Below are 23,080 nucleotides of genomic sequence, written 5' to 3' on the forward strand. Positions count from 1 at the left end.
CAGGAATACATGGATCTGTAGTAATGAAAATGAACCAAGATAGATAGATATCATTTTTAGCACACCTGAATGACCTACACATCTCAGTCTCTCGCTTCTCACCTGCACAGCCTCTGAAACACCACCAGATGACATTGGCGTCTAGAGGACAATCAAGTGTATTGAAAAGATGAGAAACCGCTACGTCACTGAAAATGGTGAGATGCATATGGTCTTTCTGTGCTTGTAAGTCAAAACGCACGAGACGGTGTCAGAAATAAATCACCTAAAAAAAAAGGCTACAATATCAATTTCGCCTATGATGTAGGCTGCATTACATCGGCATAACAAATATAAAATGTGAAAATGCATGCATGATTTGCCATATATGATAGAATTGATGCATGCATCGACACGATCGAGGCTCAACCATGTGGTTATTCTACTACGTGGCGAACTTCTAGATGCGCTCGTTGTGTCCGCCACAACGCACAGTGTGCACAGCTTCGTCAGCACATTACAGCATGTGAGATGTCGTGTCTCTCCTTCGCACTATGCCTGTGTTAACAAAACAACCCTCCTGGAGAAGCATAGCATAAAAAGAAAACGCTCATTTGAAATACGCCGTACTGCGTAAATGATTAAACCCATCTTTTCTGACAGTGATGCATCCCTATGTTTGTTTACTAGATCAGCACATGCCTGTGGGAGAGCAGCTACGTCTTAACTTCCCAACTCAGAGTGCAAAACGTCTTCTCTGCCCTCTTTTCACGTCGGAAGAACCGAGATGACTTGCTTCGATAGAATGGTGAAAGGAGGTTTCCTTACCTTGTAAGTGTGCATCCTCCCCCTACATTGTCGGTTCGGGCAAAATCTGTTATTTTCTGCCGCTAAACCTTAAACATCCCTCAGCGTCACTGTGTGCTGCAGCCAAGGCAACCAACTCTCGCGATGTTTGGCGTCTCAGGTGTCGACGGAGTGCGACAAGGAGACTGGGCTGTTGGATGGAGCAGGCTCTGTAAATACAGGGGTTCATAAGTAGAAAGGGGGATCGAAACATCTTGAACGTTTTCCTTAACGGTCCCATTAACGATTCTTTTACTACTTTAGAAATATTTCGAAAAAGAAATGCTGGTCCCACTACATTTAGCCTACCTCACTCAGCAGCAGTCTGATCCTTTGCCAAACTGTAAAATCATGGACAGATTCACAGATATAACAGATCAGACAAAAAATGCAATTATTAATGTTTGCAGACTTTTGAAAATACTTTACAGGCTTTCTACGCAATGTAATAAACTGTATGAATGGTCCAGAAATATGGAAGCTTATGGGTAGCAATATTCAATTTGAAATAATATGAAAAATGGCAATGCAACATGTAAAATGGCAATGTATTTCATATTTGAATTTTCATTTTCCGAACCAAATGTGCAACATTTGGAGCAAAATGATAATTCAAATTCAATAATATAATTTAGCCTACATTTTCTATTTCCTACACTAGTTTTAACATATCATTTAAACATATTTTTTAATTAGTAATTGACCATAAACTGCCTAACTATAGGCCTACTTAAACAAAAATGTTGACATATTTCATTCAAATTCGTAATATTTCATTATAATACAGTGTAGACCCAACATTTCTTGGTTTGTTTCGAGATAAGATGAAATAAAAACTAAACAATAGGATAGATTTGTGAATCAGATTAATTCAGTAACTTCTCCAACTGATTAATTTATTGAATTTGTTTTATTGAATTTTTATTATTTCATATATTTATTTTAATAGAAATAACTGATAATGTGGGTCATTTGTTCAACTGAACACTGGTTGTGTTGCACGTTTTTCATTCACTTAAAAGAACCGCCTCATAAGAGTCATTATGAAAGTCCTAATGAAATATTGCACGGATGTGTGTAGTATTAGTGACATAAAACAAAATCAAATAGCCTATACTTCTGACCCACTTTCTCCTTCTCAATTTAGTTATAGTCACAAAAGGTACAGTATTCACAAAAGACTGCAACAAAAATATAAGCAATTAATCATTTATTAAAGAATGGGCATGTAGTAGTGTGAATACAGCAGTTTGGAGTTATTTTATTTTATCACCCCTTGTTAAGTATTTGCATTAATGTTTGGATTTAATTAGTACATTGATGTGCATAATGTGCTAACATTTCATATTACTTGTTATAATAGTAATTTAGCAAGAACAACAATACTGTGTAAGGTGTTCCCCAGCTTAATTATAATCATAAGTACATGATTTTCATGACTATAATCAGTACTTACTCATGTTAATTACATTATAATGAATGGTAAAGTGTGATGATATGTAATTTAAAGGGTGGTTCCAGATTATGCAGTCAAAACTGTTTACCTTTATCTAAATTACAGGTAAAACAGCAGTGTGTGCCAAGCAGTTCATCACTGATAGTGGACATTGTTGCCCAAGGCACGTTATTCTCATTTGTTCACTTCTAAAGTGCAACATGCAGACAAAAGATCAAGCGAATCAAAACATTCTCCACCTGACACCTTCATTTAAATTGATATAATCCCTGCATTCAATTCCTCCAAAAATACATACATATTTCTTTGCTTAAAGCTCACATTCAGATGCAGATTTAGAATCAAAGTTAAAAGTACAAGTAGAGACGTTTGCCATTCACATTTTAAACGTCTTCCTGATGGATCTACAGTTTGTTGCATTGTGACTATGTGTGCATAGGTGTGTTTTTGGTTATTACAGTGCAGGGAAATAAGGACAGGCATAAATTAGGTTTGTTTAGGGTCGTAGGTTCACAGGTCGTCAGTCTCCCCATCAAATGGAATAGTATCCAACTCCATGTGAATGGTGCCTGGTTCAGCGTTACCCCCCCAACCAATGGGTGTGCGGTTAAAGGAGGGTCGTGAGCCGATATCATGCTGGTACACCACTGCTGTTTCAGGCTCCTCAACAGCCACCTCGATGTCTGGCAGCTGGAAGGTCATCAGCTGAGAGGCCTTCTCAAAGCCTCCATAGGGCATAGCACTCCTAGACAGATTGAGAGATAGTAATTAAAGGAGAACTCCGGTCAATTTTAACATTGAGCTCATTTTTTTGTAAATGTGGAGTGCTGTCAATACAGAGAACAACGACAAAATTCGGTGTTGCCTACACCGTGTTATCCTCTTTTTAAAATTTACACCCTGTTGACTTCAATGGGGCAAGTTTTAAACCAGCTTTTAGACTCTTAACATCCTTGATGTGTCATTACAAGTGCCCAGCCATTGTGAGTGATTCCTTTAGAGTTAAAGTCCGCGTGAACCGGAAGTTGCAAACGACTTTTCTCCAGTGTTGTGACGTATTTCCCAGTGAAACGGAATATTGAACAGAGGGCAGGGTTTTACTCTAGCGCTCCTCCTCTCCATCTCTGCTCATAACAGACTAACGGTTTGAGGGGAGTGGTTAAGCGTTGCCCAAACCAATTCCTCAAACCTACGTCATCAGAGAAGGTCCTCCAATGCAGAGGGGAGGGGCATTTTCAGATTTTGATTAAAGATTACGAAGCCAAAACATTTTTTTGTGTGGATTGACTTGCATGGATGAATTGTTCACCACAAAACGATCAATTTAGGCAAACAAAGTAAATATGGTTAATTTTGATTTCATGTGGACTTTAACACAGTGAATCTGACTGCAGTAGATGTGAAAGATATGAATAAAAATGATGTTAATTCAGCCAGCTCACATACCTGTATTTTCTTCCTGTTTTCGGTCGAAGTCCACAGTAGTCGATTGTCGAGTTCATGCGCGTGATAACCTATGCGTGTGAACTCGACAATCGACTACTGTGGACTTCGACCGAAAACAGGAAGTAAACACAGGTATGTGCGCTGACTGAATTAACATCATTTTTATTCATATCTTTCACATCTACTGCAGTCAGATTCACTGTGTTAACTCTAAAGGAATCACTCACAATGGCTGGGCACTTGTAATGACACATCAAGGATGTTAAAGGTGCATTGCGCAACATTTCATGTTAAAAATACCCGTTTTTCTAACCCATACATGCTTGAACAATTGCCTGATGGGCTGAATTAGCCCTTCTCTGATCACTGCGATTGCCTCTATAATCCTGTACAGTAAAATAAATAAGAGGGATTCGGGTCGGAATTTGAGACTGGGCCTATTAAATTGCCTATATTGCAGTTTCGCTTGTCGCCAGAGGGGGCATAGTTCTGCAAAAACTCAGAGACTTGCGCAATGCACCTTTAAGAGGCTAAAAGCAGGTTTAAAACTTGCCCCATTGAAGTCAACAGGGTGTAAATTTTAAAAAGAGGATAACACGGTGTAGGCAACACCGAATTTTGTCGTTGTTCTCTGTATTGACAGCACTCCAAATTTACAAAAAAAATTAGCTCAATGTTAAAATTGACCGGAGTTCTCCTTTAAAGGCAAAAAAAGAGACCATATGACTGAAAAGTACAATTGCAGAATGCACAGGAAGTGAAGAAATGCATCGGCACCTGTTAAAGCTCTTATATTTGCTCAGCTCCTTATAAGAATAGGGTCCTGGCATTTCAGCCTTCATTGTGGCTAGAAGGTCTTCATTGCCCTTCATAGCCCGTTCCCAAGGCGAAATGTATGTCCTCCCATATGCATCCCTCTTTTTAGCCTTGTCCAGAGCACTTTCCTCACCTATATAGAAATAAACCATAAACTGATTGAAAGTGAAGTGATCGATCAAGTCACATAAGTAAAAGTGTTCCATTAGTTAAAAGCAAGGGTGTAGATTTGGTTTGAACATTGGGGGGGTTGAAGTTTGGGTCTGCATATTTTTCATGTGATCATGGTATAAATATCGGGGGGGTTGTAATGCATAGATTTAGATATTGAGGGGGTTATCTCCCCCCCAACCCCCCCACAAACTACGCCCCTGGTTAAAAGGATAGTTTGCCCAATTCAATTCTCTCTTCCATCATTTACTCCTTTCGTGTCGTTCCAATCCTATGACTGGATTTGTCCATTCAGTGAAAGTCAATGGAGTCCAAAATAACACTGGACCCCACTGACTTCCAATCTATAGACAAAAAACAAATGAAACCTTTACATAGTCAACTTTTTTTTCTGTTCCACAGAAGAAGTCAAACAGGTTTGTAAAAGCATGCGGGTGAGTAATTAATGACAGAATTTTCATTTTTGGGTGAACTGTGTCTTTAACAACAGTGTTATTTTAGTATCATTTATATACTATTTCAGTTTTCATTTCAAGTTAGTAATTTATTTTAGAGCTTCAACTTTCAACTTATTTTAGTTAGTTCCAAGGCAAGATCTGTAATTTTCTTTTAGTTTAAGTTTCTCATCTAATATTTATTTTATTTTATTTCAGCTTAATTTCAATTAAGATTTTTATTTTTTTTATTTTTATAATTGTTGTTTTAATTAACGAGAATAATTCTGTTTAACACAAGTTTCATTGTGAGTCTCCATGGCAGTTTCTTGTGTGGGTGAACAGGCTAGTGTATAAAGGTCTCCATCTGGGTTCCTACTCACTCTGTGAGGCATCTCCTGACACACCATCCTTCCCTCCTGCTCCTCCTGCTCCTCCTGCCACTCCGGCACCTCCCGCTCCTCCAGCGAGCCCACCTGCTAGCAGCCCACCCCCTGCTCCCTTGCTATAGCTTCCGGGTTTGGGAGGAGGCACTGGGGCTTGGCCGGTCCCACCAGCCTGACCAGCCATCTGTCTACCGACCAGGCGGCCACCAACATCCATCATCATCTGGCCCCCCAGGCTGGGCACGAACTTCTGGAGGTTATCCTTTACACAGAGTAACATGGTAATTAGTGGAAGAATATCCAAATCAGCAATTTAAATAAGAAATAAGAACATGACAAGAATGAAGAATCAGAGATGAATGTAGAACGTTGACATACAGAAGATCTGTTATTTAGGAATAATGACAGGCATAAATTAGGAATAATATACACAGATGTTCAGAGCTCTCCGCCTTACCATGGACTCACTGCTGAAGAGGTCGGGGTTGTTCTCATAGATGAACTTCTCCACACGAATCTGCCTCATCTTGAACATCTTGGAGCCTTTGTTCTTCAGAAGGGATAGCTCCTCCAGCATGACGTCCTTGGGTACCCTGATTTTCTTCCCCAAGTCAAACTCCGAGGCCTCAGGCTCCGATTCATACTCTATTAAAAAAAAGGCGTTATTTGCTAAATATTTTATGTTTATAAATCATGTAATGAAAAAAGTCTGGTCAAAGTCTTTTATAAAATACACTCTAATAGAAGAAAAGGTTATATATAGAACCTTAGAGAGTGTATGAATGCTTGAATCTGACTGGTTGATGAACGTTCTAAGGTGTGCAATTATTTTCAGGAAAAATATATATAATAGTGCTGTCAAATCGAACGTGTGTATAATATATACACGCATATATACAGTATATATAAATATATGTGTGCGTATATATACAGTAGTATACACACACAGAGACATATATATATATATATATTTTATAGGCCTATATATATTCACACATATATTATGTAAACAAAAGCTTATGTTAGATGCGATGAATCGTGATTAATTGATTTGACATACACACACACTCTGTCTATCTGTGCACATGCCTGGCAGCGTAATCAATTTTATCTATTGGTAAACTTGTATTTTAACTGTGCATGATATTATTATGATGAGACTATGCTTGAAAAGAAGGTCCTGGATTCTCTAATATCAAGTGTCGTCATATTTATACAGATATATCAATTTTTCTGCATTGTAATCATAAAAAGAACTAAGTAAACATTAGTCATCCCACCACCCACTGTTTGTGCTGGGAAATCACCCACAGTTCCTTGGAAATGTTCATGACTGTTAATATAAACAATACATTTGTTTGAAATTTATCAAGTCTTTTTCTGCATTAGATCTAACATCCCTCATAGCTTTAACAAGGAATAAGTGTTTCCTCACATCAAAATAATGTTGCCTAAGGAAAAAACAAACAGGATCACAAGAGTCTCTCGACAGTCTTCACACACTTCTTTGGCTAAATTTTCCATTCTTTCTCAACAATCATTTTTCACTCACGTTCAAAGCGTGAAAAAGAACATGTCGATTTCATTTCATTTCCGCTGGAGACTCTTATGTAATGTTCTTTCAGTGGAGTATGTGTCCCATGATTATAATGATGAGGGGGAGGAAGAGGTGCTCCGGTAATAATCAGAAACACAGCTGACATTTCAGCTATGAAATCTACAAGATACATGTTGTCGCTGACATATTACTCCTCATTAAAACATACTCATTAAAACATATTAAATCCAGACGCATGAAACCTTAGTGACAGGCCCTGAAATTAAGATGATGTTCCCAATAAACAGTTTCAGAGTGACACCTCATAAGACAGGCTGTCTACGCAGACGATTGAGCAGGTTGTGCACTGTCTGCATAATGGTGTGGTCATAATCTAATCTCTTTAATGACATCTTTCAAAGAAGACACCTTCACACCTGTCAGGAAGGCTAAACAAACACACTCTTTAATTATATGAAGCACAAAAGATGGGAAGAAAAAACAACAACAGTTATTTAGTCCTAGACCCCATCAATCAATGATAAAGCTCAAATTGTGGGTGTCTCACCGTCTTGGGTTATGTGTGACAGGTCAGTGATGATCTTGGAAAGCTTTTTCCTCTTGTTGGGTGGGGCTGGTGTTCCTGACAGAGGCATGATTCCAGACTGGGAAAACAGAGATCAGAGTGGATTTGACCACATACTAAAACGCATCCTTGTCTTGTCTATTTGCAGTAGTTATTGATTGATGAACAGGTATTGTTTTTGTGTTGTAAGCAAACTGCAGATGACACGGTTAGTCCCTGAGGAATGATGGGGAAGAACAGACACATCAATATCAATGACCTCACATTCCTCATATTGTAAGGACAAGTAGATATCTGTAGATGCTTGTAGTGTTTGGTTTGTTTGGGGTGGTATTTTCAGACACTGTTTCCAGACACAATTGATATGAGATTTACAGAAAAGCAAACTCTCTATTCATAACAGAAAATACATAATTTATGGTTTATGTGGTTGGATCATTATGTTCCTACTTACTAAAACTTTCAATGTATTGATAAATACCACAGGTGCTTCTTCATTGTTTCCTTTTCAATAATTGTTAACTGATCAAGTGTTTTCTCAATTTCACTTTCCATTCTGTTAGTCCTTATACAATTCCTAACAAAATCTAATTCCGTAATGACGTCCTCCTCCAGGAGGTGACAGCATTTTTAGTGGAGCATCAACAATACAAATATGAAGTAACTGATTAATACATGAATTTTGTGCTATTAATTGGTTTGTCTCACTTAAAAGCATTGCATCCAAATTTCAGAAATCAGTATGATAAATTTACTGTATGTATTATATGATATCTGTACGTAGTTCATACAGATCTGAATCAAACACTAAAGAATGTCCAAATTTAGCTCTTTATTTCAATTGTTATGTTCCGTTATTTTCATGCCATATAAAATAAAGTTATAATTAATAAAGTTTAACCTAATGTTCTACTTTCAAAGTCTGAGCCTGGATGTCCATTAGTAAAGTGCAGTTTGGGCCTATTTTTAATTTTCATTTCATCGGCTTACACATAGTGTATCTGTTATTTTTTCAAGGCTCTGTTAATGGCAAACACTGCATGGACTTGAGTGTAACTCAATACAGTATGGCTATTTTTGAAGCGAGACCTATTTTAGTGACGAGTCGTGGCATTGGATTTATTTATTTATTTTGTTAGATACTCTGAATTTGTAACAAACACACACACATAAACACACCTACACCATGACTTCTCGCATTGTAGAAATTGGAAATCTCCCTCAAACTGAATCGACACCACGAATTGATGTGTGGTGAGACGAGGGGGGCGCACTGACCCACCCTGTAAAATAATCACGAGCTGGGGTCCACTAGGCTTAAGTTCCCTAGCTGGACAGTATGCTTTGCATTCCATATAAAATCGTCAGCCAGGTTGGGTGGGAGTGTTCAGCACATTCCCACTTTCTGGCAACAAAAAGGCACAGGGAAAATGGAGCATTCAAGCTGGATTATTCCAATCAATGCAAATTTACAATGAGAAAACGCTGTCAGTGCTTGCAAACTCTGAGTGGGTATCACACCAGCAAAAGGAGTTATTGCTGGTCGTGTTTTCATCGCCGTCATGCAGCTGTTAGTTGAACGGTGTGTGCGGTTAGTTAAGTGACCGAAAAAAAATCACATAATCCACTTACCAAGGCTTTAGACTGCTTACAAGACGTGGTCTCAAAGGTACAGTGAAAATAGGAAAAGGCTTGTGGCTAAGAAGTTTGGTACCTTTGACCTGTGTGGCTGGACCAAGAACCCAAGGCGTGCAAAATCCACTCGGGATTTGGATGGCAGATCTTCATGGGGGGAGGGAGAGTCCGGGTAAGAAGGGGGAGTGAGGGGTAAGGGGGCCCAATTGGTCTGCACAGCACTTTGCTGATGGGAATATCAAGAGACTAATATCTGTCTTGCAGATGCTTCATTGGCTAAATATAGAGAGAAGGAGAGAGACCGGGTGATTGCACATAGTTATCAAATAGCTTCAAGAGGCAAAAGTGCTGTGGTAGATTTGCACTTTTTCTTCTTTGGTTAGTCACCTTCCACTTGTGAGAGGATTAGCACTTTTTAAATCCAGCAGCGGGCCCCCTAACCGTGCTAAATTTATTTTTATGATAATGATTTAAGCACTCAGAGGGGTCAACGAACTTTGGTCCAATATAACATGGTTCTAAATAGTTGTAGAGTGAATGAGACAATTAGTGGTGAAATTCACAAATTTGCATCTCACTAATTTGACATAACGGCCTGGGTTAAAATAGAACCTTCAAGGTGTGTGTGTGTGTGTGTGTGTGTGTGTGTATGTGGGTGTATACACACACACTCTCTCTCTCTTTCTCTCTCTCTCTCTCTCTCTCTCTCTCTCTCTCTCTCACACACACACACTCACAGTATATATACTGTACAAAAATGTTAAGCCTTTTTTTAGATTTAGCATTTCAATTAATAGTAAAATTATGTCAAATTGAATTGAATAATCCTTACATATTTTAATTGAATAAAATAACAATCCTTAATCAATTATTAAAATATGTAAGGATTATTCAATTCAATTTGATGGAATTTTACTATTAATTGAAATGCAAAAATATATAAAAAATAATACAATTATTCAGACCAGTAAAATTACTATAAATAATATAATTTTCTTTCTTTACTCCACAATGTCTCTGCCAGTCGGTAAGAATCATTTCAGGTGACATTTCCCACCTGTCTCAGAGACAATGCTTGTTATATCACTTTCTCACCCACATCATTTGCACTGCATGAACCCGAGAACTCGTCAGATTCTCGCTATCTTTGTCAATTCAGGAAGGATCTACTCAAAAATGGAATCTAAATAGGGAAAGCTTGGAGCAGCCATAAAAAGTGCCTGAACATTATCAGTCCTAAATATAGGAGGAGAGCATATGCATGAGAATGGTGCCAGGTTCAGCTGTAGTCGTCTCACCAACAGTGTGCAATACCACACTTCACCGCTACTAAGTTTTAGAAGAAAGAGTGTTGATTATAGATTTGGCACTATATAAATGTCAGTTATTGTGATTTAAAATTATAAAGATAACAGCAGGTGTTTTTTTGTTTTTGTTTGTTTGTTTGTTTGAAAAATAAGACAACTCTGAAATGCTCACTCTCATGTTTCATTACATAACCTGATTTAAATTTTAAAGTGTGAGACATAAGCGCCACCATGTGGTGAATAGTAACCTTCATTGCACGAACCATGTGGTTTTAGTCTGGGACACATTGATATTGATCTTTTTTTTTTCTTCAAAGAAATTAATCAACTATTAAAACATGCCAAATATTAAACGAGTTTGGTCTTTTTCATAATGGCTTTTTTAATAAATCACACACCATTATGCTTGAGAGTATACAAGTGTGGCATTAGGATCATGTCTGAATTACATGCAGTGGTTTGACGCTTACCATGAGACAGAGACACCGTGTGAAATTTCAGGTTTTATTCAAACTATTGATTGTATTAGAAGTACATGTCACTTTCAGTTAGAATCACATATGTCCTAAAGTTCAGCTGAGCTCATTATAAGCATTGCAAAAACAAAATCACCAGAGACATTAAAGGGTTTTGTCACCCAAAAATGAAAAGTTTGTCATCATTTACTCACCCTCAAGTTGTTTCAAAATGTATGAATTTATTTCTTCTGCTGAACACAAAAGAAGATATTTTTAAGAATGTTGGTGGTATAACCAAACAGTTGGCACCATTGTCTTCCATTTTTTTTTTTTTTTTTTTCATGCTATGGAAATTCAATGGGGTCCATCAACCGCTTGGTTACCCATATTCATCAAAATATCCTCTATCTTTAACGGATGAAAGGAATTCATACAGGTTAGGAACAACTTGAGGGTAAGTAAATTATGATTTTTGGGTGAACTATCCCTTTAACCACAAAGTGTTTACAAAGACAGACACATTAATCAAATGATTTGTACAACAGCCACAATTAAGAGAATTGAACACCAGGTTTTAAACACCATTTCTACTCTGTTTCTGTTAACATCTAACTCAATTTCTAAATGTAGCATAATTTTTTTAAAAAGGAGAGTTTAAAAATGAAATTTTCTCTCCTGCCAGTACTGCAATCATTATTTATTCATCCTCTCTGAGTCTCTGTATATCTAACACATATTTATTTAAACTGATTTCCTTTCTTTTAACCTCAATTCATTGTTCCCTTAATGTTACAAGGCCTCAGATTTTTTTTCTCTAAAGACGTTGCAATATTTTTGAGGAACACTTTCAAAGACAACCACAATTATCAGCCTCACTGCCACAAATGCCATTCAAATGTCATGTTGCTTTGAGTATTCTGACTAATTCTAGTAAAGCCAGTTGGCTAATAAACCTTCTAGTAATCCTGGACAGTGCTAGGTTTGCACTTTTTACGCCTGTCAAATAGCCTATGTCTGTCTCTAGGACTCTTTCCAACACTGTATCTTTCCAACACTTACTAATTTGACCACTTGAATACGTTTCTAAATGAATGAATTAAAAAGATTTTCATTAATCTCAATCCTTTAAAATATAGGTAAGACTACACATCCAGCCAGAGCACATTTTAAAAAAAACAGCCTGGTTTCCCTGTTTACTTTGCTCCTACAAATAGGCTGTGACCCTCATGCACCTGTTCAGTTCAGGCTCTGCCAGGAGAGATATCATTTCTGATTGACCTAAGAGCATACAGCAAAACAAAGCCTCGGCTTGTCTCATTTTCTCAGGGATTTTTTCTATTCTTAAAAATGTCAAGTAGATCAAAGCTTTGCAAAGCGATGACACTTTTGTATGTAAAAGGTGCCAAAAGTCAAAACTCACACACGTCTTGAAGAAATTTTGAAAGAAAATATCTCAAAATACCTCAGTCAAATCCATGTGAAATGTTTTTCTAGGCACCGTGTCAGAATGTAGTTTTCTTCATCCCTATAGAATTGGGAATCTTGCACTGCAAAACCCTGTTGTCTAGCAGTCACTGATAAATAAGTACTCTGACACATGACTGTCAATAGCTTTATAATAATTGAGAATAATGGGCATTACACACCACTAGGGAGCCAGACCAAATGTGAGTTGTTGAGGCCTGAACAATGCCTGAGTAGCTATTTGGCTATTGGTTAATATCCAATTTTGCTCGCACAGCCTGAAAGACGTCAACACAGTCATTTCAGAGAAGAGCAAGTTACACTTCGATTGAAGTTTACAAAACCAAACAATGTTTTTCTTAGCATAACGTAGATACATTGTTTACATTAAGACCAGGAACATGCATTGAGAAATGCATGCATGTAGGTTCAATTTTGATTTCAAAATATTTAACATGGGAGGTTTATAAAATATTGATGAACATTTTGCAGAAATGATTGATTTTTCAGTTAAGTTTTGAAAAATAATGAATATACTCCACAGTATATTTTCATATGAAATGAAGAATATAATTTCTTTGTTTCTTCAAGTTATATTAAACAGATATTAACACATTGATCATACTTTTATCACACTGATCACAGTAGGAATTTTGAGTCTGGAACAGAAGCAGATGGTTTAGCTTCTTTCGCATATAAATTAATACTGTCAGTGAGGTAGGGTTCCAGGTCTCCAGACGCGGGGCTGGATACCCCCTCTTGTTGCAATAAAGTGAGGTTTGGGAACTTGAATATGAGACTTTGGTAGGATTGGTGGTAGGGCACTTAACTCAGGGGCACTCTTAAACTGTTTGGCAGCTTGGAGCCCAGAGTAGCTTAGGCTTGACATACTTGACATGGGGGCTGGGGGAGAGTACGGCATGGGGTGAGGGATGGGTACAGCTGAAAGTCTGGGGAGCTCTGGGAGGCCTGGGGCCCGTAAAGGTGCTGAAGTTGATTCGGTCACAGGTTCAGGTGGAGGGGACGTCAGGTCAGAACGAGAGAAGTGTTCGCCAAGCGTGGTCTGTGAGCGTGGCACAATCACTGTGGGGTTGAGAGTTGGTGCTGACATTGGGGTGGGAGTGGAGAAACGTTTGATTTCATACACACGTGCTGCCTTTACTGGGATCTGCTTGGGTGGTGTCAGAGTGTGGCCCTCCTTCTGTTGCCTCTGGTAGGAGGGGATTGAAGACTGTGTGCCAATGCCGCCACCAGAACTGAACATTGCAGAGTTCAGTTGGTAAGGCTGCCGCCTCATGAAGTCCAAGACCTTGATACCCTCTTTTGGGACACCATAAGTACCCTTACCTCCTTTGAAACTTCCCTCAGACACCTTGGCACCTCCACGCTGCACCCCAACAGGACAGGAAGGAGACAGCAAGGGGTTGTAACCTATTGGTGGAGGGGCACGAACATTAGGGGAGTACTTCCACTGGGATGGGGTTGGCAAGGGTTCCAGTGGTTGGATCAAGTCTATGACTGATTGGGATTGTTGGGGTTGTACAGGTGCAGGCTGCAGATGTGGAGAGTCTACAACAAACAAACCCATGCGACTCTGTCTACGAGCAAACAGCTCTGCACCTTTCCCCTCTGCTTGAGGGATCTGTGACATTTCTGGGATGACCCGTGGCTTAGGAGCCACAGGCGGTGGGACCCTTGTCCTATTGTCATCAATGTTGTGGGTAATATCTTCAGGTTCAGAATATACACACCTGGGTCTTTCGTCTAGGTTCTGCACCATAGACAATAGTTCAGGGTTTGGTGAGTTCTTCTTGCTGTCAGGCATCTTAAACATTGGCTTGTATGCACTACGCCGTTGGGACTCTCGCAGAATACCAGTGCGGCCACCAGAGGAAGAGGTTTTTTCATGATTAACTTTTGGTGACAGCGAAGTAACAGGGCTTGTAGGGGTCTCAGAAGTTGTCACGATGTTGTCAACAGGGATTGCAGGAGGAACAGCTTTTTTGTCATTTATAAGAAAGGTAGGTTCTTTGGTTTGAACTATGGGAGGTGGCACTGATGCAACCTGGATGTTTTCCACTGAGGAGCAGTGAAGAGCAGGTTGAGAATATGATTCCATGGATACAGAAGTAGATGGAGGAACAGACTTTCCAGGCATAAAGGGCTGTGTAGGTATCATTTCAGAAGGGACATATTCATTCATTTGATTCATTGTGACTTGGCTTACAAAGGAGACAGGGGTGACACCCATGTCATGCTCTTCTGATGCTGCTGAAAATGATGGTACCACCACAGACACCGAAACAGGTCTGGGTGTCTTTTTACTAACTGCAGGGCGAAACACGACAGGAGCGGTGGCTGCCCGATTGATAACGCAGCCTGGGGCAAATGGACGGGCAGTTCTATTTAACACAGAGCTGGCAGGTAGTTCTGGTAGAGGAGTTGGTGGTGGAAGCATCACAGTTTCAGCAGAAGGTACTGAGGGATTAGTTTGTGGCAACACAGAGGGGGCTGGCACCACTGTGCTTAAAGTATCCCTGCTAACCATAACAGGGACAGAAGAAACGGCCTTAGGTGTGCTCATCTGTGTCATGTTTTGTGTTTCTGCTGGTGGAACCTCGTGATGTAGTGTTTTTGAAGGTCTGGCAGGTTTTGGAGCAACTGATGGTGGCTGGACATTGGGCTTTGTCAATAAGTCTGGTTGTGGTTGAGGTTGCAGTGTCTGTAGTTGGGGAAGTGATTGCGTCTCTTTCAGGACAACGCCCAGCATTTGGCTTTGTAACTGTTCTTGAGCAGCTTCCATTTTCTTTGCATGTTCCTCAGCCCTTCTCCTCTGCTGCTCAAACAACTGTGCCCCCTTCCCAGAAGTATCACTCAAACCAGGACTGAGAGCACCACCCTCTCCTTCCTGACCTCTGGAAGCAGATCTTTTCTCTAGCATCTCAAGATAGTCGCTGTCCCATGTGGGGTCCGGTGCGGCAGAGAAACCTTCCTCATCAAATTCTGATTCGCTGCCAGGAAACAAGCCATCCTCTTCTTGAGAGTCTTGCCTCATGTCCTCATCAACACTTCCAAAGCTGGTTAGTGTGTATTTCTTGGAGCGTTGCCGGCGCTTTTTAAACATCAAAACACCCTTTGAATGAGGGTTTGGTGCATCCGTCAGTAGTGAGGCGATGGTGCGGCACTTGGACCGAGCTTCTTTCACCTGTTTGTCCATGACCGTCTCTCCACGGTTCAATTCTGCATAACATGAGATGAAAGATTTCAGACAAAATGTTATTGTTATGTTGTTATTACAATTATAAATACATTTTTATGGCTTTACACCATTCACTTTATTCAGTCAGATATATTGTTGAATAAAATCAGTCTCATTAGGCCTGTATTATTGTGCAAAATCAGTGTCCATCAATGTCCATACACTTGCTAAACTTTAGTTAGGATAGTTAAAGATCTTTTAACTGTTCTTTTAACAGTTTTCAGTAAAAATGTGTTTTAAATCAAAGCATTTACACTCAGAAAAAAAGGTACAAAAGCTGTCACTGTGGCAGTACCTTTTCAAAAGGTACACTTTTGTACCTAAAGAGTGCATATTAGTCCCTCAAAGGTACATATTGGTACCAAAAGTGTACATATTAGTACCTAAATGGTACATTTTAGAACCTTTTTGAAGGGTACTGTCCCAGTGACAGCTTTTGTACCTTTTTTTCTGAGAGTGTAGCATCAGGGCCACTCGTTATATTAATCTATAGCAATTAGAAAAAAAGAGCATGGTGCCAAATTGATTTGTCTACAGTGAGGACAAGCATTATTTACCAGAGCTTAATTGTGGTCCCTGAGAAGAGCATGAGAATGTTTAGGGTACAGATTAGAGTTATCTTTAGATTTATGACTGTTTATTTATGCTGTTGCTTGAAATGTCAGTGCTTCAAATAGCCGTAGCTCTGAATATGCTTGTGCACTTTATAAAAATGGTACTATGGCACATGACCAGAACCTAAAACTAACCATTAAGTCTCACCTCTAACTTAATCCCTAAACCTAACTGTTATCATAAGAGGGAATTAATTGAGCTAGAATTAATGTAAATCATGAGTTGTAGCCGTTTCGTTGGATCTAATAACTGTTGAATCTAACGTTTGCACTAAATTAATGAATGGTTATCATCGTACATATTTTTCATACATATTTAACATTAATGTTCTATTAATAGCACATTAGATTCCACAGCAAGTAATCTCAACATAAACACAGATGCCAATGTGTTGTTTACCACCTGATCTGGGATCAACAAACACACATTCCACATTCCATCAGTGTCATACCAGTGCATGGACACTGCATTACTAGTGTCCAGGAACTGGAATGTAAAACCTGTGTAACTAATGGTGCGCATCTCATTTTATGGACACTAACCTGTCTTCTGAAGTATGCTTATTTGTGACTTATACTGATGACATTGAAGTGACTCTAAATTCCATTCCAGCCAGATGCTGGCTGTTCATGTCTGAGAACAATACTGAGAATACTAACAATCCTGTCCAGTATTTCAGCTGAGAATATAGGTGAAGAGAATGAGGCCTGTGAGGTGCACTGTCACCTGATATGAGCTAGCAGCTGGAGATGCTTCTGCCAGCTCATGCAAACCAGTGCTCAGGTTATCAGTCCTGCGAGCCTCAAGACAAATATAGACACTGGTGGGGGCTACTCAGTATGATCAACCCTCTTCAAGGGTTTACATGCAGGCAACCACAAACAGTGACTTTAAGAATATATGTGACCCTGGATCACAAAACCAGTCACAAGTAGCACGGGTATATTTGTGGCAATAGGCAACAATACATTGCATGGGTCAAAATGATTGATTTTTCTTTTATGCCAAAAATCATTAAGATATTAAGTAAAGACCATGTTACATTAAGGTATTTTGTAAATTTCCTACAGTAAATATATAAAACATTTATTTTTGTGAGTGAATGCAGCACAATCGCGGACATAAATGGACAACTTTAAAGGCGATTTTCTCAATTTTCAGATTTTTTTGCACCCTCAAATTCCAGATTTTCAAATGGTTGTATCTCAGACAAATATTGTCCTATCCTAACAAACCATACATCAATGGAAATCTTATGTATTCAGTTTTCAGATGATGTATAAATCTCAATTTCAAAAAAATGACCCATGTGACTGGTTTTGTGGTCACATATTTACAAAGCAGGTGTTCATGACAGTAAGCCAATCACAAGAGCAATAATCTCAATATACTCACTTGCTTGTTTGGCTTTATCCATGTATGTTAATGTGAGTTCCTCATCCACTGGATTGTCAACTGGACCAACCATGGGAACCAACTGACTACGAGAGCTCAGCATAAGAGCTTCTTTGGCTCTCTCTGGAGAAACCAGAGGGGGAAGGTTTGAGGGCTCCTGAAACCCACTGTCTTCTTCCATTAGCGCTTCTCGTGGGTTTTGGTCATCCGCACTCATGGATGAGGTCTCCGTTGAGGTCTGTGAGGACCAGGCTCCATGGGGAGGGGGCTGGTAAATCACTTCTCTGCGGGCTACACCAGGCAATGCGTCTTCTCTCTTATTAGGCCCCATAAGATTGTACATTTGGGCATCCGAGGCACTGTCATACCCACTCATTTCTGAAGTCTCTGCTCCCTCTGGTGAGGCTCGAGCAGCCTTGCCAGGTGAATTGCTGGGACTGCGTCGTTTTGGTTTGCGTTGCCTCTCATGAGCAGCCACGTCTGCATCGCTGTCCGTTTCTCCGTAGTAGGCTTCACTGCCCGGCGGGGAGGTCAGTCCACTGCGTCCAGTCGGGGACATCGGGGGTTCACGGTGTATCTGCCGCACACTGGACTGGTGAGGTCGGGAGCTGGATGGTGAAATGGCCCTAAGGGCAGCACGGTACTCTTTATCAATGCGGGGAGAAGGAGCTCGAGCAACAAGAACCACCGACTGGAAGCCAGCCGGTGCCCTGATAGACATGTGAAGGGGTAAAATAGCACAGGGGTGGTCAGAAACAATATCTCACAGCATCCCTGGCTTGGAGGTCTAAATACAGTCAATACAATCATTTATTTTCAGCTCCCATTTGAGATAAACAAACACATAAGCATTGGCAAAGTAAAATATGGTTTACCTCCTAACTCGGATGTGAAGCATTCCTGGCATGCAGTCGATCAGGTTCATGACCTGGGCGTGCGACAGACTCCCACAGGAATTCTCATTGATGGACACCAGCTCATCTCCCTCACGTAGTCCGGCCCGACATGCTTTACTTCGCTTACGCACCTACAGGATAAATGCAAGTTGATAATGTTTGAATAGGTCGATTTTTGAAATGGCCTTGGATATTTAACATAGAATATAACATATAACCTATCAAATTCTTACCATCTTTAAAAAGTAGACCTGCAAGGAATCATAACGAGTGACATGAATTTGGTCATATGCATTTACAAAGTTCATAATTAGTGTCTCCAATTCACCTATCCTGCATGTGTTTGAATTGTAAGGGGGACCAAAGCGTACACATCAACATTGGGAAAACATGCAAACTCCATATCGAAAGGCTTCCTGACACAGCCGGGACTTGAACCAAGGACCATCTTGATGTGAGGCAACAGTGCTACACACTGAGCCATTATGTCACCCATAAACGCAATACAAATTATATTTCGGAATAAAAAATATAGTTTTTAAACAATCAATAAATGTTTCTGCTACTAAGTGAGATGAGCCAGCAAAAAGAGCAACATTGTTCATAATACTGTTTTTTTTTTTTTTTTCAGATCATTTTATCTTAATATTTACAGTATGAATGATGTCTAAATCAGAATGAAAACGACACAGTAGGCTTGTATAAACAGTAAACAGACACTCCCTATGTGCTAGTGTGTTAGGTTTGTTTCTCAATTGGACCTTCAATGCCATTGCTCCAACTCCTGTCCTGTCTGTCATCTTACTCAGCACAGGACGATAGGCTCTGATTTCAGTGGATTTGTTCACAGTGACAGTTTGCACGTATTACTGAAGCTGCAATAATTAGTCTATAAATACTTACATTTATACTTTAAATAAGAACAGTGTGATGTGTTAATGACATTTTACATTCTCTGCTCTTTAAAGGTGGTATCAGTGATTTCAGGCCCAATGTTTTTTTTATCACATTCACCTAATCTTTCCTAACGATCCGCTAGCTGCCCGCCCCATAAGCATGCCGTCAAAAAAAAACGCGTCTCTGTAGGCAGCCTAGGCTCTGAGATCTGCACACAAAAACAATTGGTTTCACCAACCACTCAAAACCAAAAAGTGTTCCAACCAATCACCAACAGGGGGAGGGTGTTGTGAGGTTTTGAGCCAACTTCTTCTTCAGCTCCGACTTCGCGTGCAGCCGTGCACGAGCACAAAACCTCACAACACCCTCCCCCTGTCCGTGATTGGTTTGAACACTCTTTGTTTTGGTTTTGGTTTTGGCAGCTAGCGGATCGTTAGGAAAGATTAGGTGAATGTGAAAAAAAAAAATTTGGGCCTGAAATCACTGATACAACCTTTAATACTGTGAAAGCTCCTGAATCAATATACCTGACTGTTAAAGCTAGGGTAGGCAACGTTTTTCATAAACACTTTTTGATACTGGTTGAAATGCCCTTCATATCCTGATAGCAATAATAGAAGTAATAGAAGGTGTGATTTCGGATCCAGCCAGACAGTCGTGTGCCGCAAACAAACAGCACCATCTTTTACTGTTACTTTTTAACCAAAACAACAAGCTTATGCGGTGTTCACGAAACGGCAACCCATCACGTTGTATTCGGAGCTGTTCATGACCGACTCGGATTTATGCTTAAGGAAGACTAACGCTAAAATGAATCTTTAGTAGTCAAGTGAAGTACAAGTCAGAGCTCTTTAAGTTGTTTACATTAATAATTATTGTGATGTTATGTGCTTTGAGACATGAGGTAAATTAACGTCGTTTCTCGTGATGCTTTGCAGACTCTGCTCTGGCTGTGCGCTATCATGTGTTTTGGAGGAGGCGGGGCTTTGGAGACGCTCTGAAGGGACGGTGGGATCTAAAGCTTTCAAAGTTAGCTTTCTATTACTGGCGTCACATTTTATAGTAGGCCTATGTGTGCTCCTTTGGCCATTGATTGAACAAAACAGACTAAAGCAATATGGAATATGGGTCAGTGATCTGGTTTTCCATTTCGGATACTTATCCTGTTGCCTGTGGTTTTTGGGATACAGGTTGTAAATGCAGAGGTACAGGTTCAGGACCTAGTGGTGAACTGGATCTGGAAACTGCCCTGTCTAAACTGCATCCATACCATTAGTTTATTCTAATTCCCTTTTGATGACAAGCATCTAGCTATCAATAAAAACAATACTTCTCATGATAGCCAATATTAATGGATGCATAAAACTACCATAAACAGATAACATTATTATACAGATAGACAGAAAATAGTCCATTAGCACTGTTGTTACTCCTGGCCTGAATGATCAGATTCGGTCTCATATTAAACTAAAATACAAAATCAAGGCCATTTTTATTTCCTATACAATTACAAACATATATGACATCAACATGACCATCGAACAGAATATCTGCTTTATGATTACTTGCTAAATGCATTATATACAGGGCATTGTATCCTTTAGAAAGAAAACAAAGTCTCCTGGAATTGGAAGAAAGTAGACTAATTTCTTTGAGAGATGACAAGCATGGTGTGGCGTGGGACCGAATTAGATTTAATTAGGGCAAATTTTATTAAATATGACCTGAATCCTGAAAGCCTGATGACAGTCATGAACTAAAACAGTGTGCTAGAGTATAAAGTTCAACATCCTTAATTTATATGATAATATTCACTAACATTATAATATATAATCTGCTATCTACTAAGTAATTACAAAAATCAACATCACAAGATTAATACATGTATGTACTATAGAAACACTTGACAGTAGCTTCTCATGAGCTACTACAGTCATATTGCATATCAAATAATGTGTCATTTCAGCTAATTATCATTCTACATATGAAGATTTATTCTTTAAGCTTGGCTTGTTACTAGAAATATACCCTTGAATTATTACTATAACTAAATTTACAGTTAGTGCACTTTCTATTTAGGACTCAAAATGTTAAGGAGTTTGTCTGCAGTTCAGTTCAGAAGTTCACAGCTCTATGAATCATTTTGCTTTTTTGGTAAAGGATCAGTTCCACACCACACTCAAGAGTGCAGGGGCCTGTGCTTCTGGTGTCCATTACATCTTAAGGCTGCTTTAAACATCTTAAGTTTCTTTAGAACTTAATAATTGTAGACAGACACAACGTCCACCCCCCGTTTCACAGCCTATTCCGGACTAAAATGCATGTTTGAGCTGTTTTAACTGAAAGCAACTGGCACTGACATATCTTATGTCACTGTCAATGTTTTGTCGCAAGATGCACACCAGTAACGTTTTTTTTTTTTTTACGGCACGTTTATTAAAGCTACTTAAATGTCCTAATTTAACTTACCCTGGCTTCGTCTAAGCCCATCTGTGAAACCAGGCCTACCTGTCTTAAAGTGATTTATAGTGCACCCGTTTTAAGTAAATTTTATATTGATGTTTCCAGCAATCATACCTTGGCGACCTGCAGAGGCTTCTGCTGCTCGATTCCTCCCTGTAGTCGGAAGCCCCATGGTGCTCCTCCAGATAGGGTGATGATAACCTCCTCAGCCACCATGATGCGGTCTGTGCTTGCGTCTATGGTTCAGTTTGTTGGCCTGGGGGGCCCTCAGTTCGCGCAGTCCATGTTATTAAAGGGCCCCCTCAGAGAAGACAACTACTACTGCAACTATGTCCTTCTAGTAGCCCACCTGAGCTGAGTGTGTCGCACGAATACACACAGATCCCCTCCCACACCCTGAGCTGGATGCTGGTGATAGGAGCGCAGCCATAAAGTCAGTTAAAATAGAGAGGGAAAGAGAAGTGATACCCACCGTCTCCCTATGAAGTGGAATCTCGTGTTGGAGGAACTAGTTCATCACAGCTGTGCTGTCACTCAGAGCTGGCGTGAAGGGAGGGGGGCGAACATCGCTGATATAAAAATAGCCCTTGGCCTCTGGCTAAGCAGACAAGCTTTTTACCGACTTCAGAATAGCAACAAGTTGATTTGAGTCTGAAATTGAAAAATTATTTATGTATACAAACTATCATTGAAAAATATCTAACCTTTGTTTTCTGTAAAGGGTGGTCAAGGAATTAGACCGCTGTCAGTTGAGTTTGTGTGGTTATTCTTTTCTAGGGGTTATATTATAACATCAGGACCTTCTAATTCTGTGGCATGGAACAGTTTGTTTTATCATTGCATCTGTACACACACTGACAGCAGACCTGTTCTCTTGGAGGCCAAACTGGGACACTTGGCCAATCAATCTTTCTTTAGACAAGCACGCACATACCTGACCTCAGTGGGAAATTAAAAGAGACTTGGTGGCAATTTATTTCCACATACATGATTAAGACTTTGATCACTATACATTTTAGACATAAAATATATTT

The 23,080-nt window shown here is 39.6% G+C and overlaps 2 protein-coding genes across 3 annotated transcripts; both read right to left on the reverse strand.

The window, feature by feature from the left end:
• Window positions 1-2,020: 2,020 nt before the first annotated feature.
• Window positions 2,021-9,532, reverse strand: myoz1a (myozenin 1a). The gene is made up of 6 exons (XM_081351575.1): window positions 9,290-9,532; window positions 7,640-7,736; window positions 5,992-6,179; window positions 5,532-5,796; window positions 4,505-4,676; window positions 2,021-3,026 (listed from the first exon to the last, which is right to left on the reverse strand). The coding sequence occupies exons 2-6, from the start codon at window positions 7,725-7,727 to the stop codon at window positions 2,792-2,794; spliced, it is 948 nt and encodes a 315-aa protein (XP_081207701.1). The 5' UTR covers window positions 7,728-7,736; window positions 9,290-9,532; the 3' UTR covers window positions 2,021-2,791.
• A 1,557-nt stretch (window positions 9,533-11,089) lies between these two features.
• synpo2la (synaptopodin 2-like a) lies at window positions 11,090-22,458 on the reverse strand. Of its 2 annotated transcripts, none has more exons than XM_081351766.1 (4): window positions 22,161-22,458; window positions 18,666-18,817; window positions 17,791-18,416; window positions 11,090-15,761 (listed from the first exon to the last, which is right to left on the reverse strand). In XM_081351766.1, the coding sequence occupies exons 1-4, from the start codon at window positions 22,260-22,262 to the stop codon at window positions 13,231-13,233; spliced, it is 3,411 nt and encodes a 1,136-aa protein (XP_081207892.1). In that variant the 5' UTR covers window positions 22,263-22,458; the 3' UTR covers window positions 11,090-13,230. The 2 variants fall into 2 exon arrangements, with proteins under 2 accessions (XP_081207892.1, XP_081207891.1); XM_081351765.1 differs by having other exon boundaries at window positions 17,791-18,500.
• Window positions 22,459-23,080: the final 622 nt, after the last annotated feature.

Source organism: Scardinius erythrophthalmus (assembly GCF_964197995.2).
Source record: "Scardinius erythrophthalmus genome assembly, chromosome: 21".
Lineage (NCBI taxonomy): Eukaryota > Metazoa > Chordata > Actinopteri > Cypriniformes > Leuciscidae > Scardinius > Scardinius erythrophthalmus.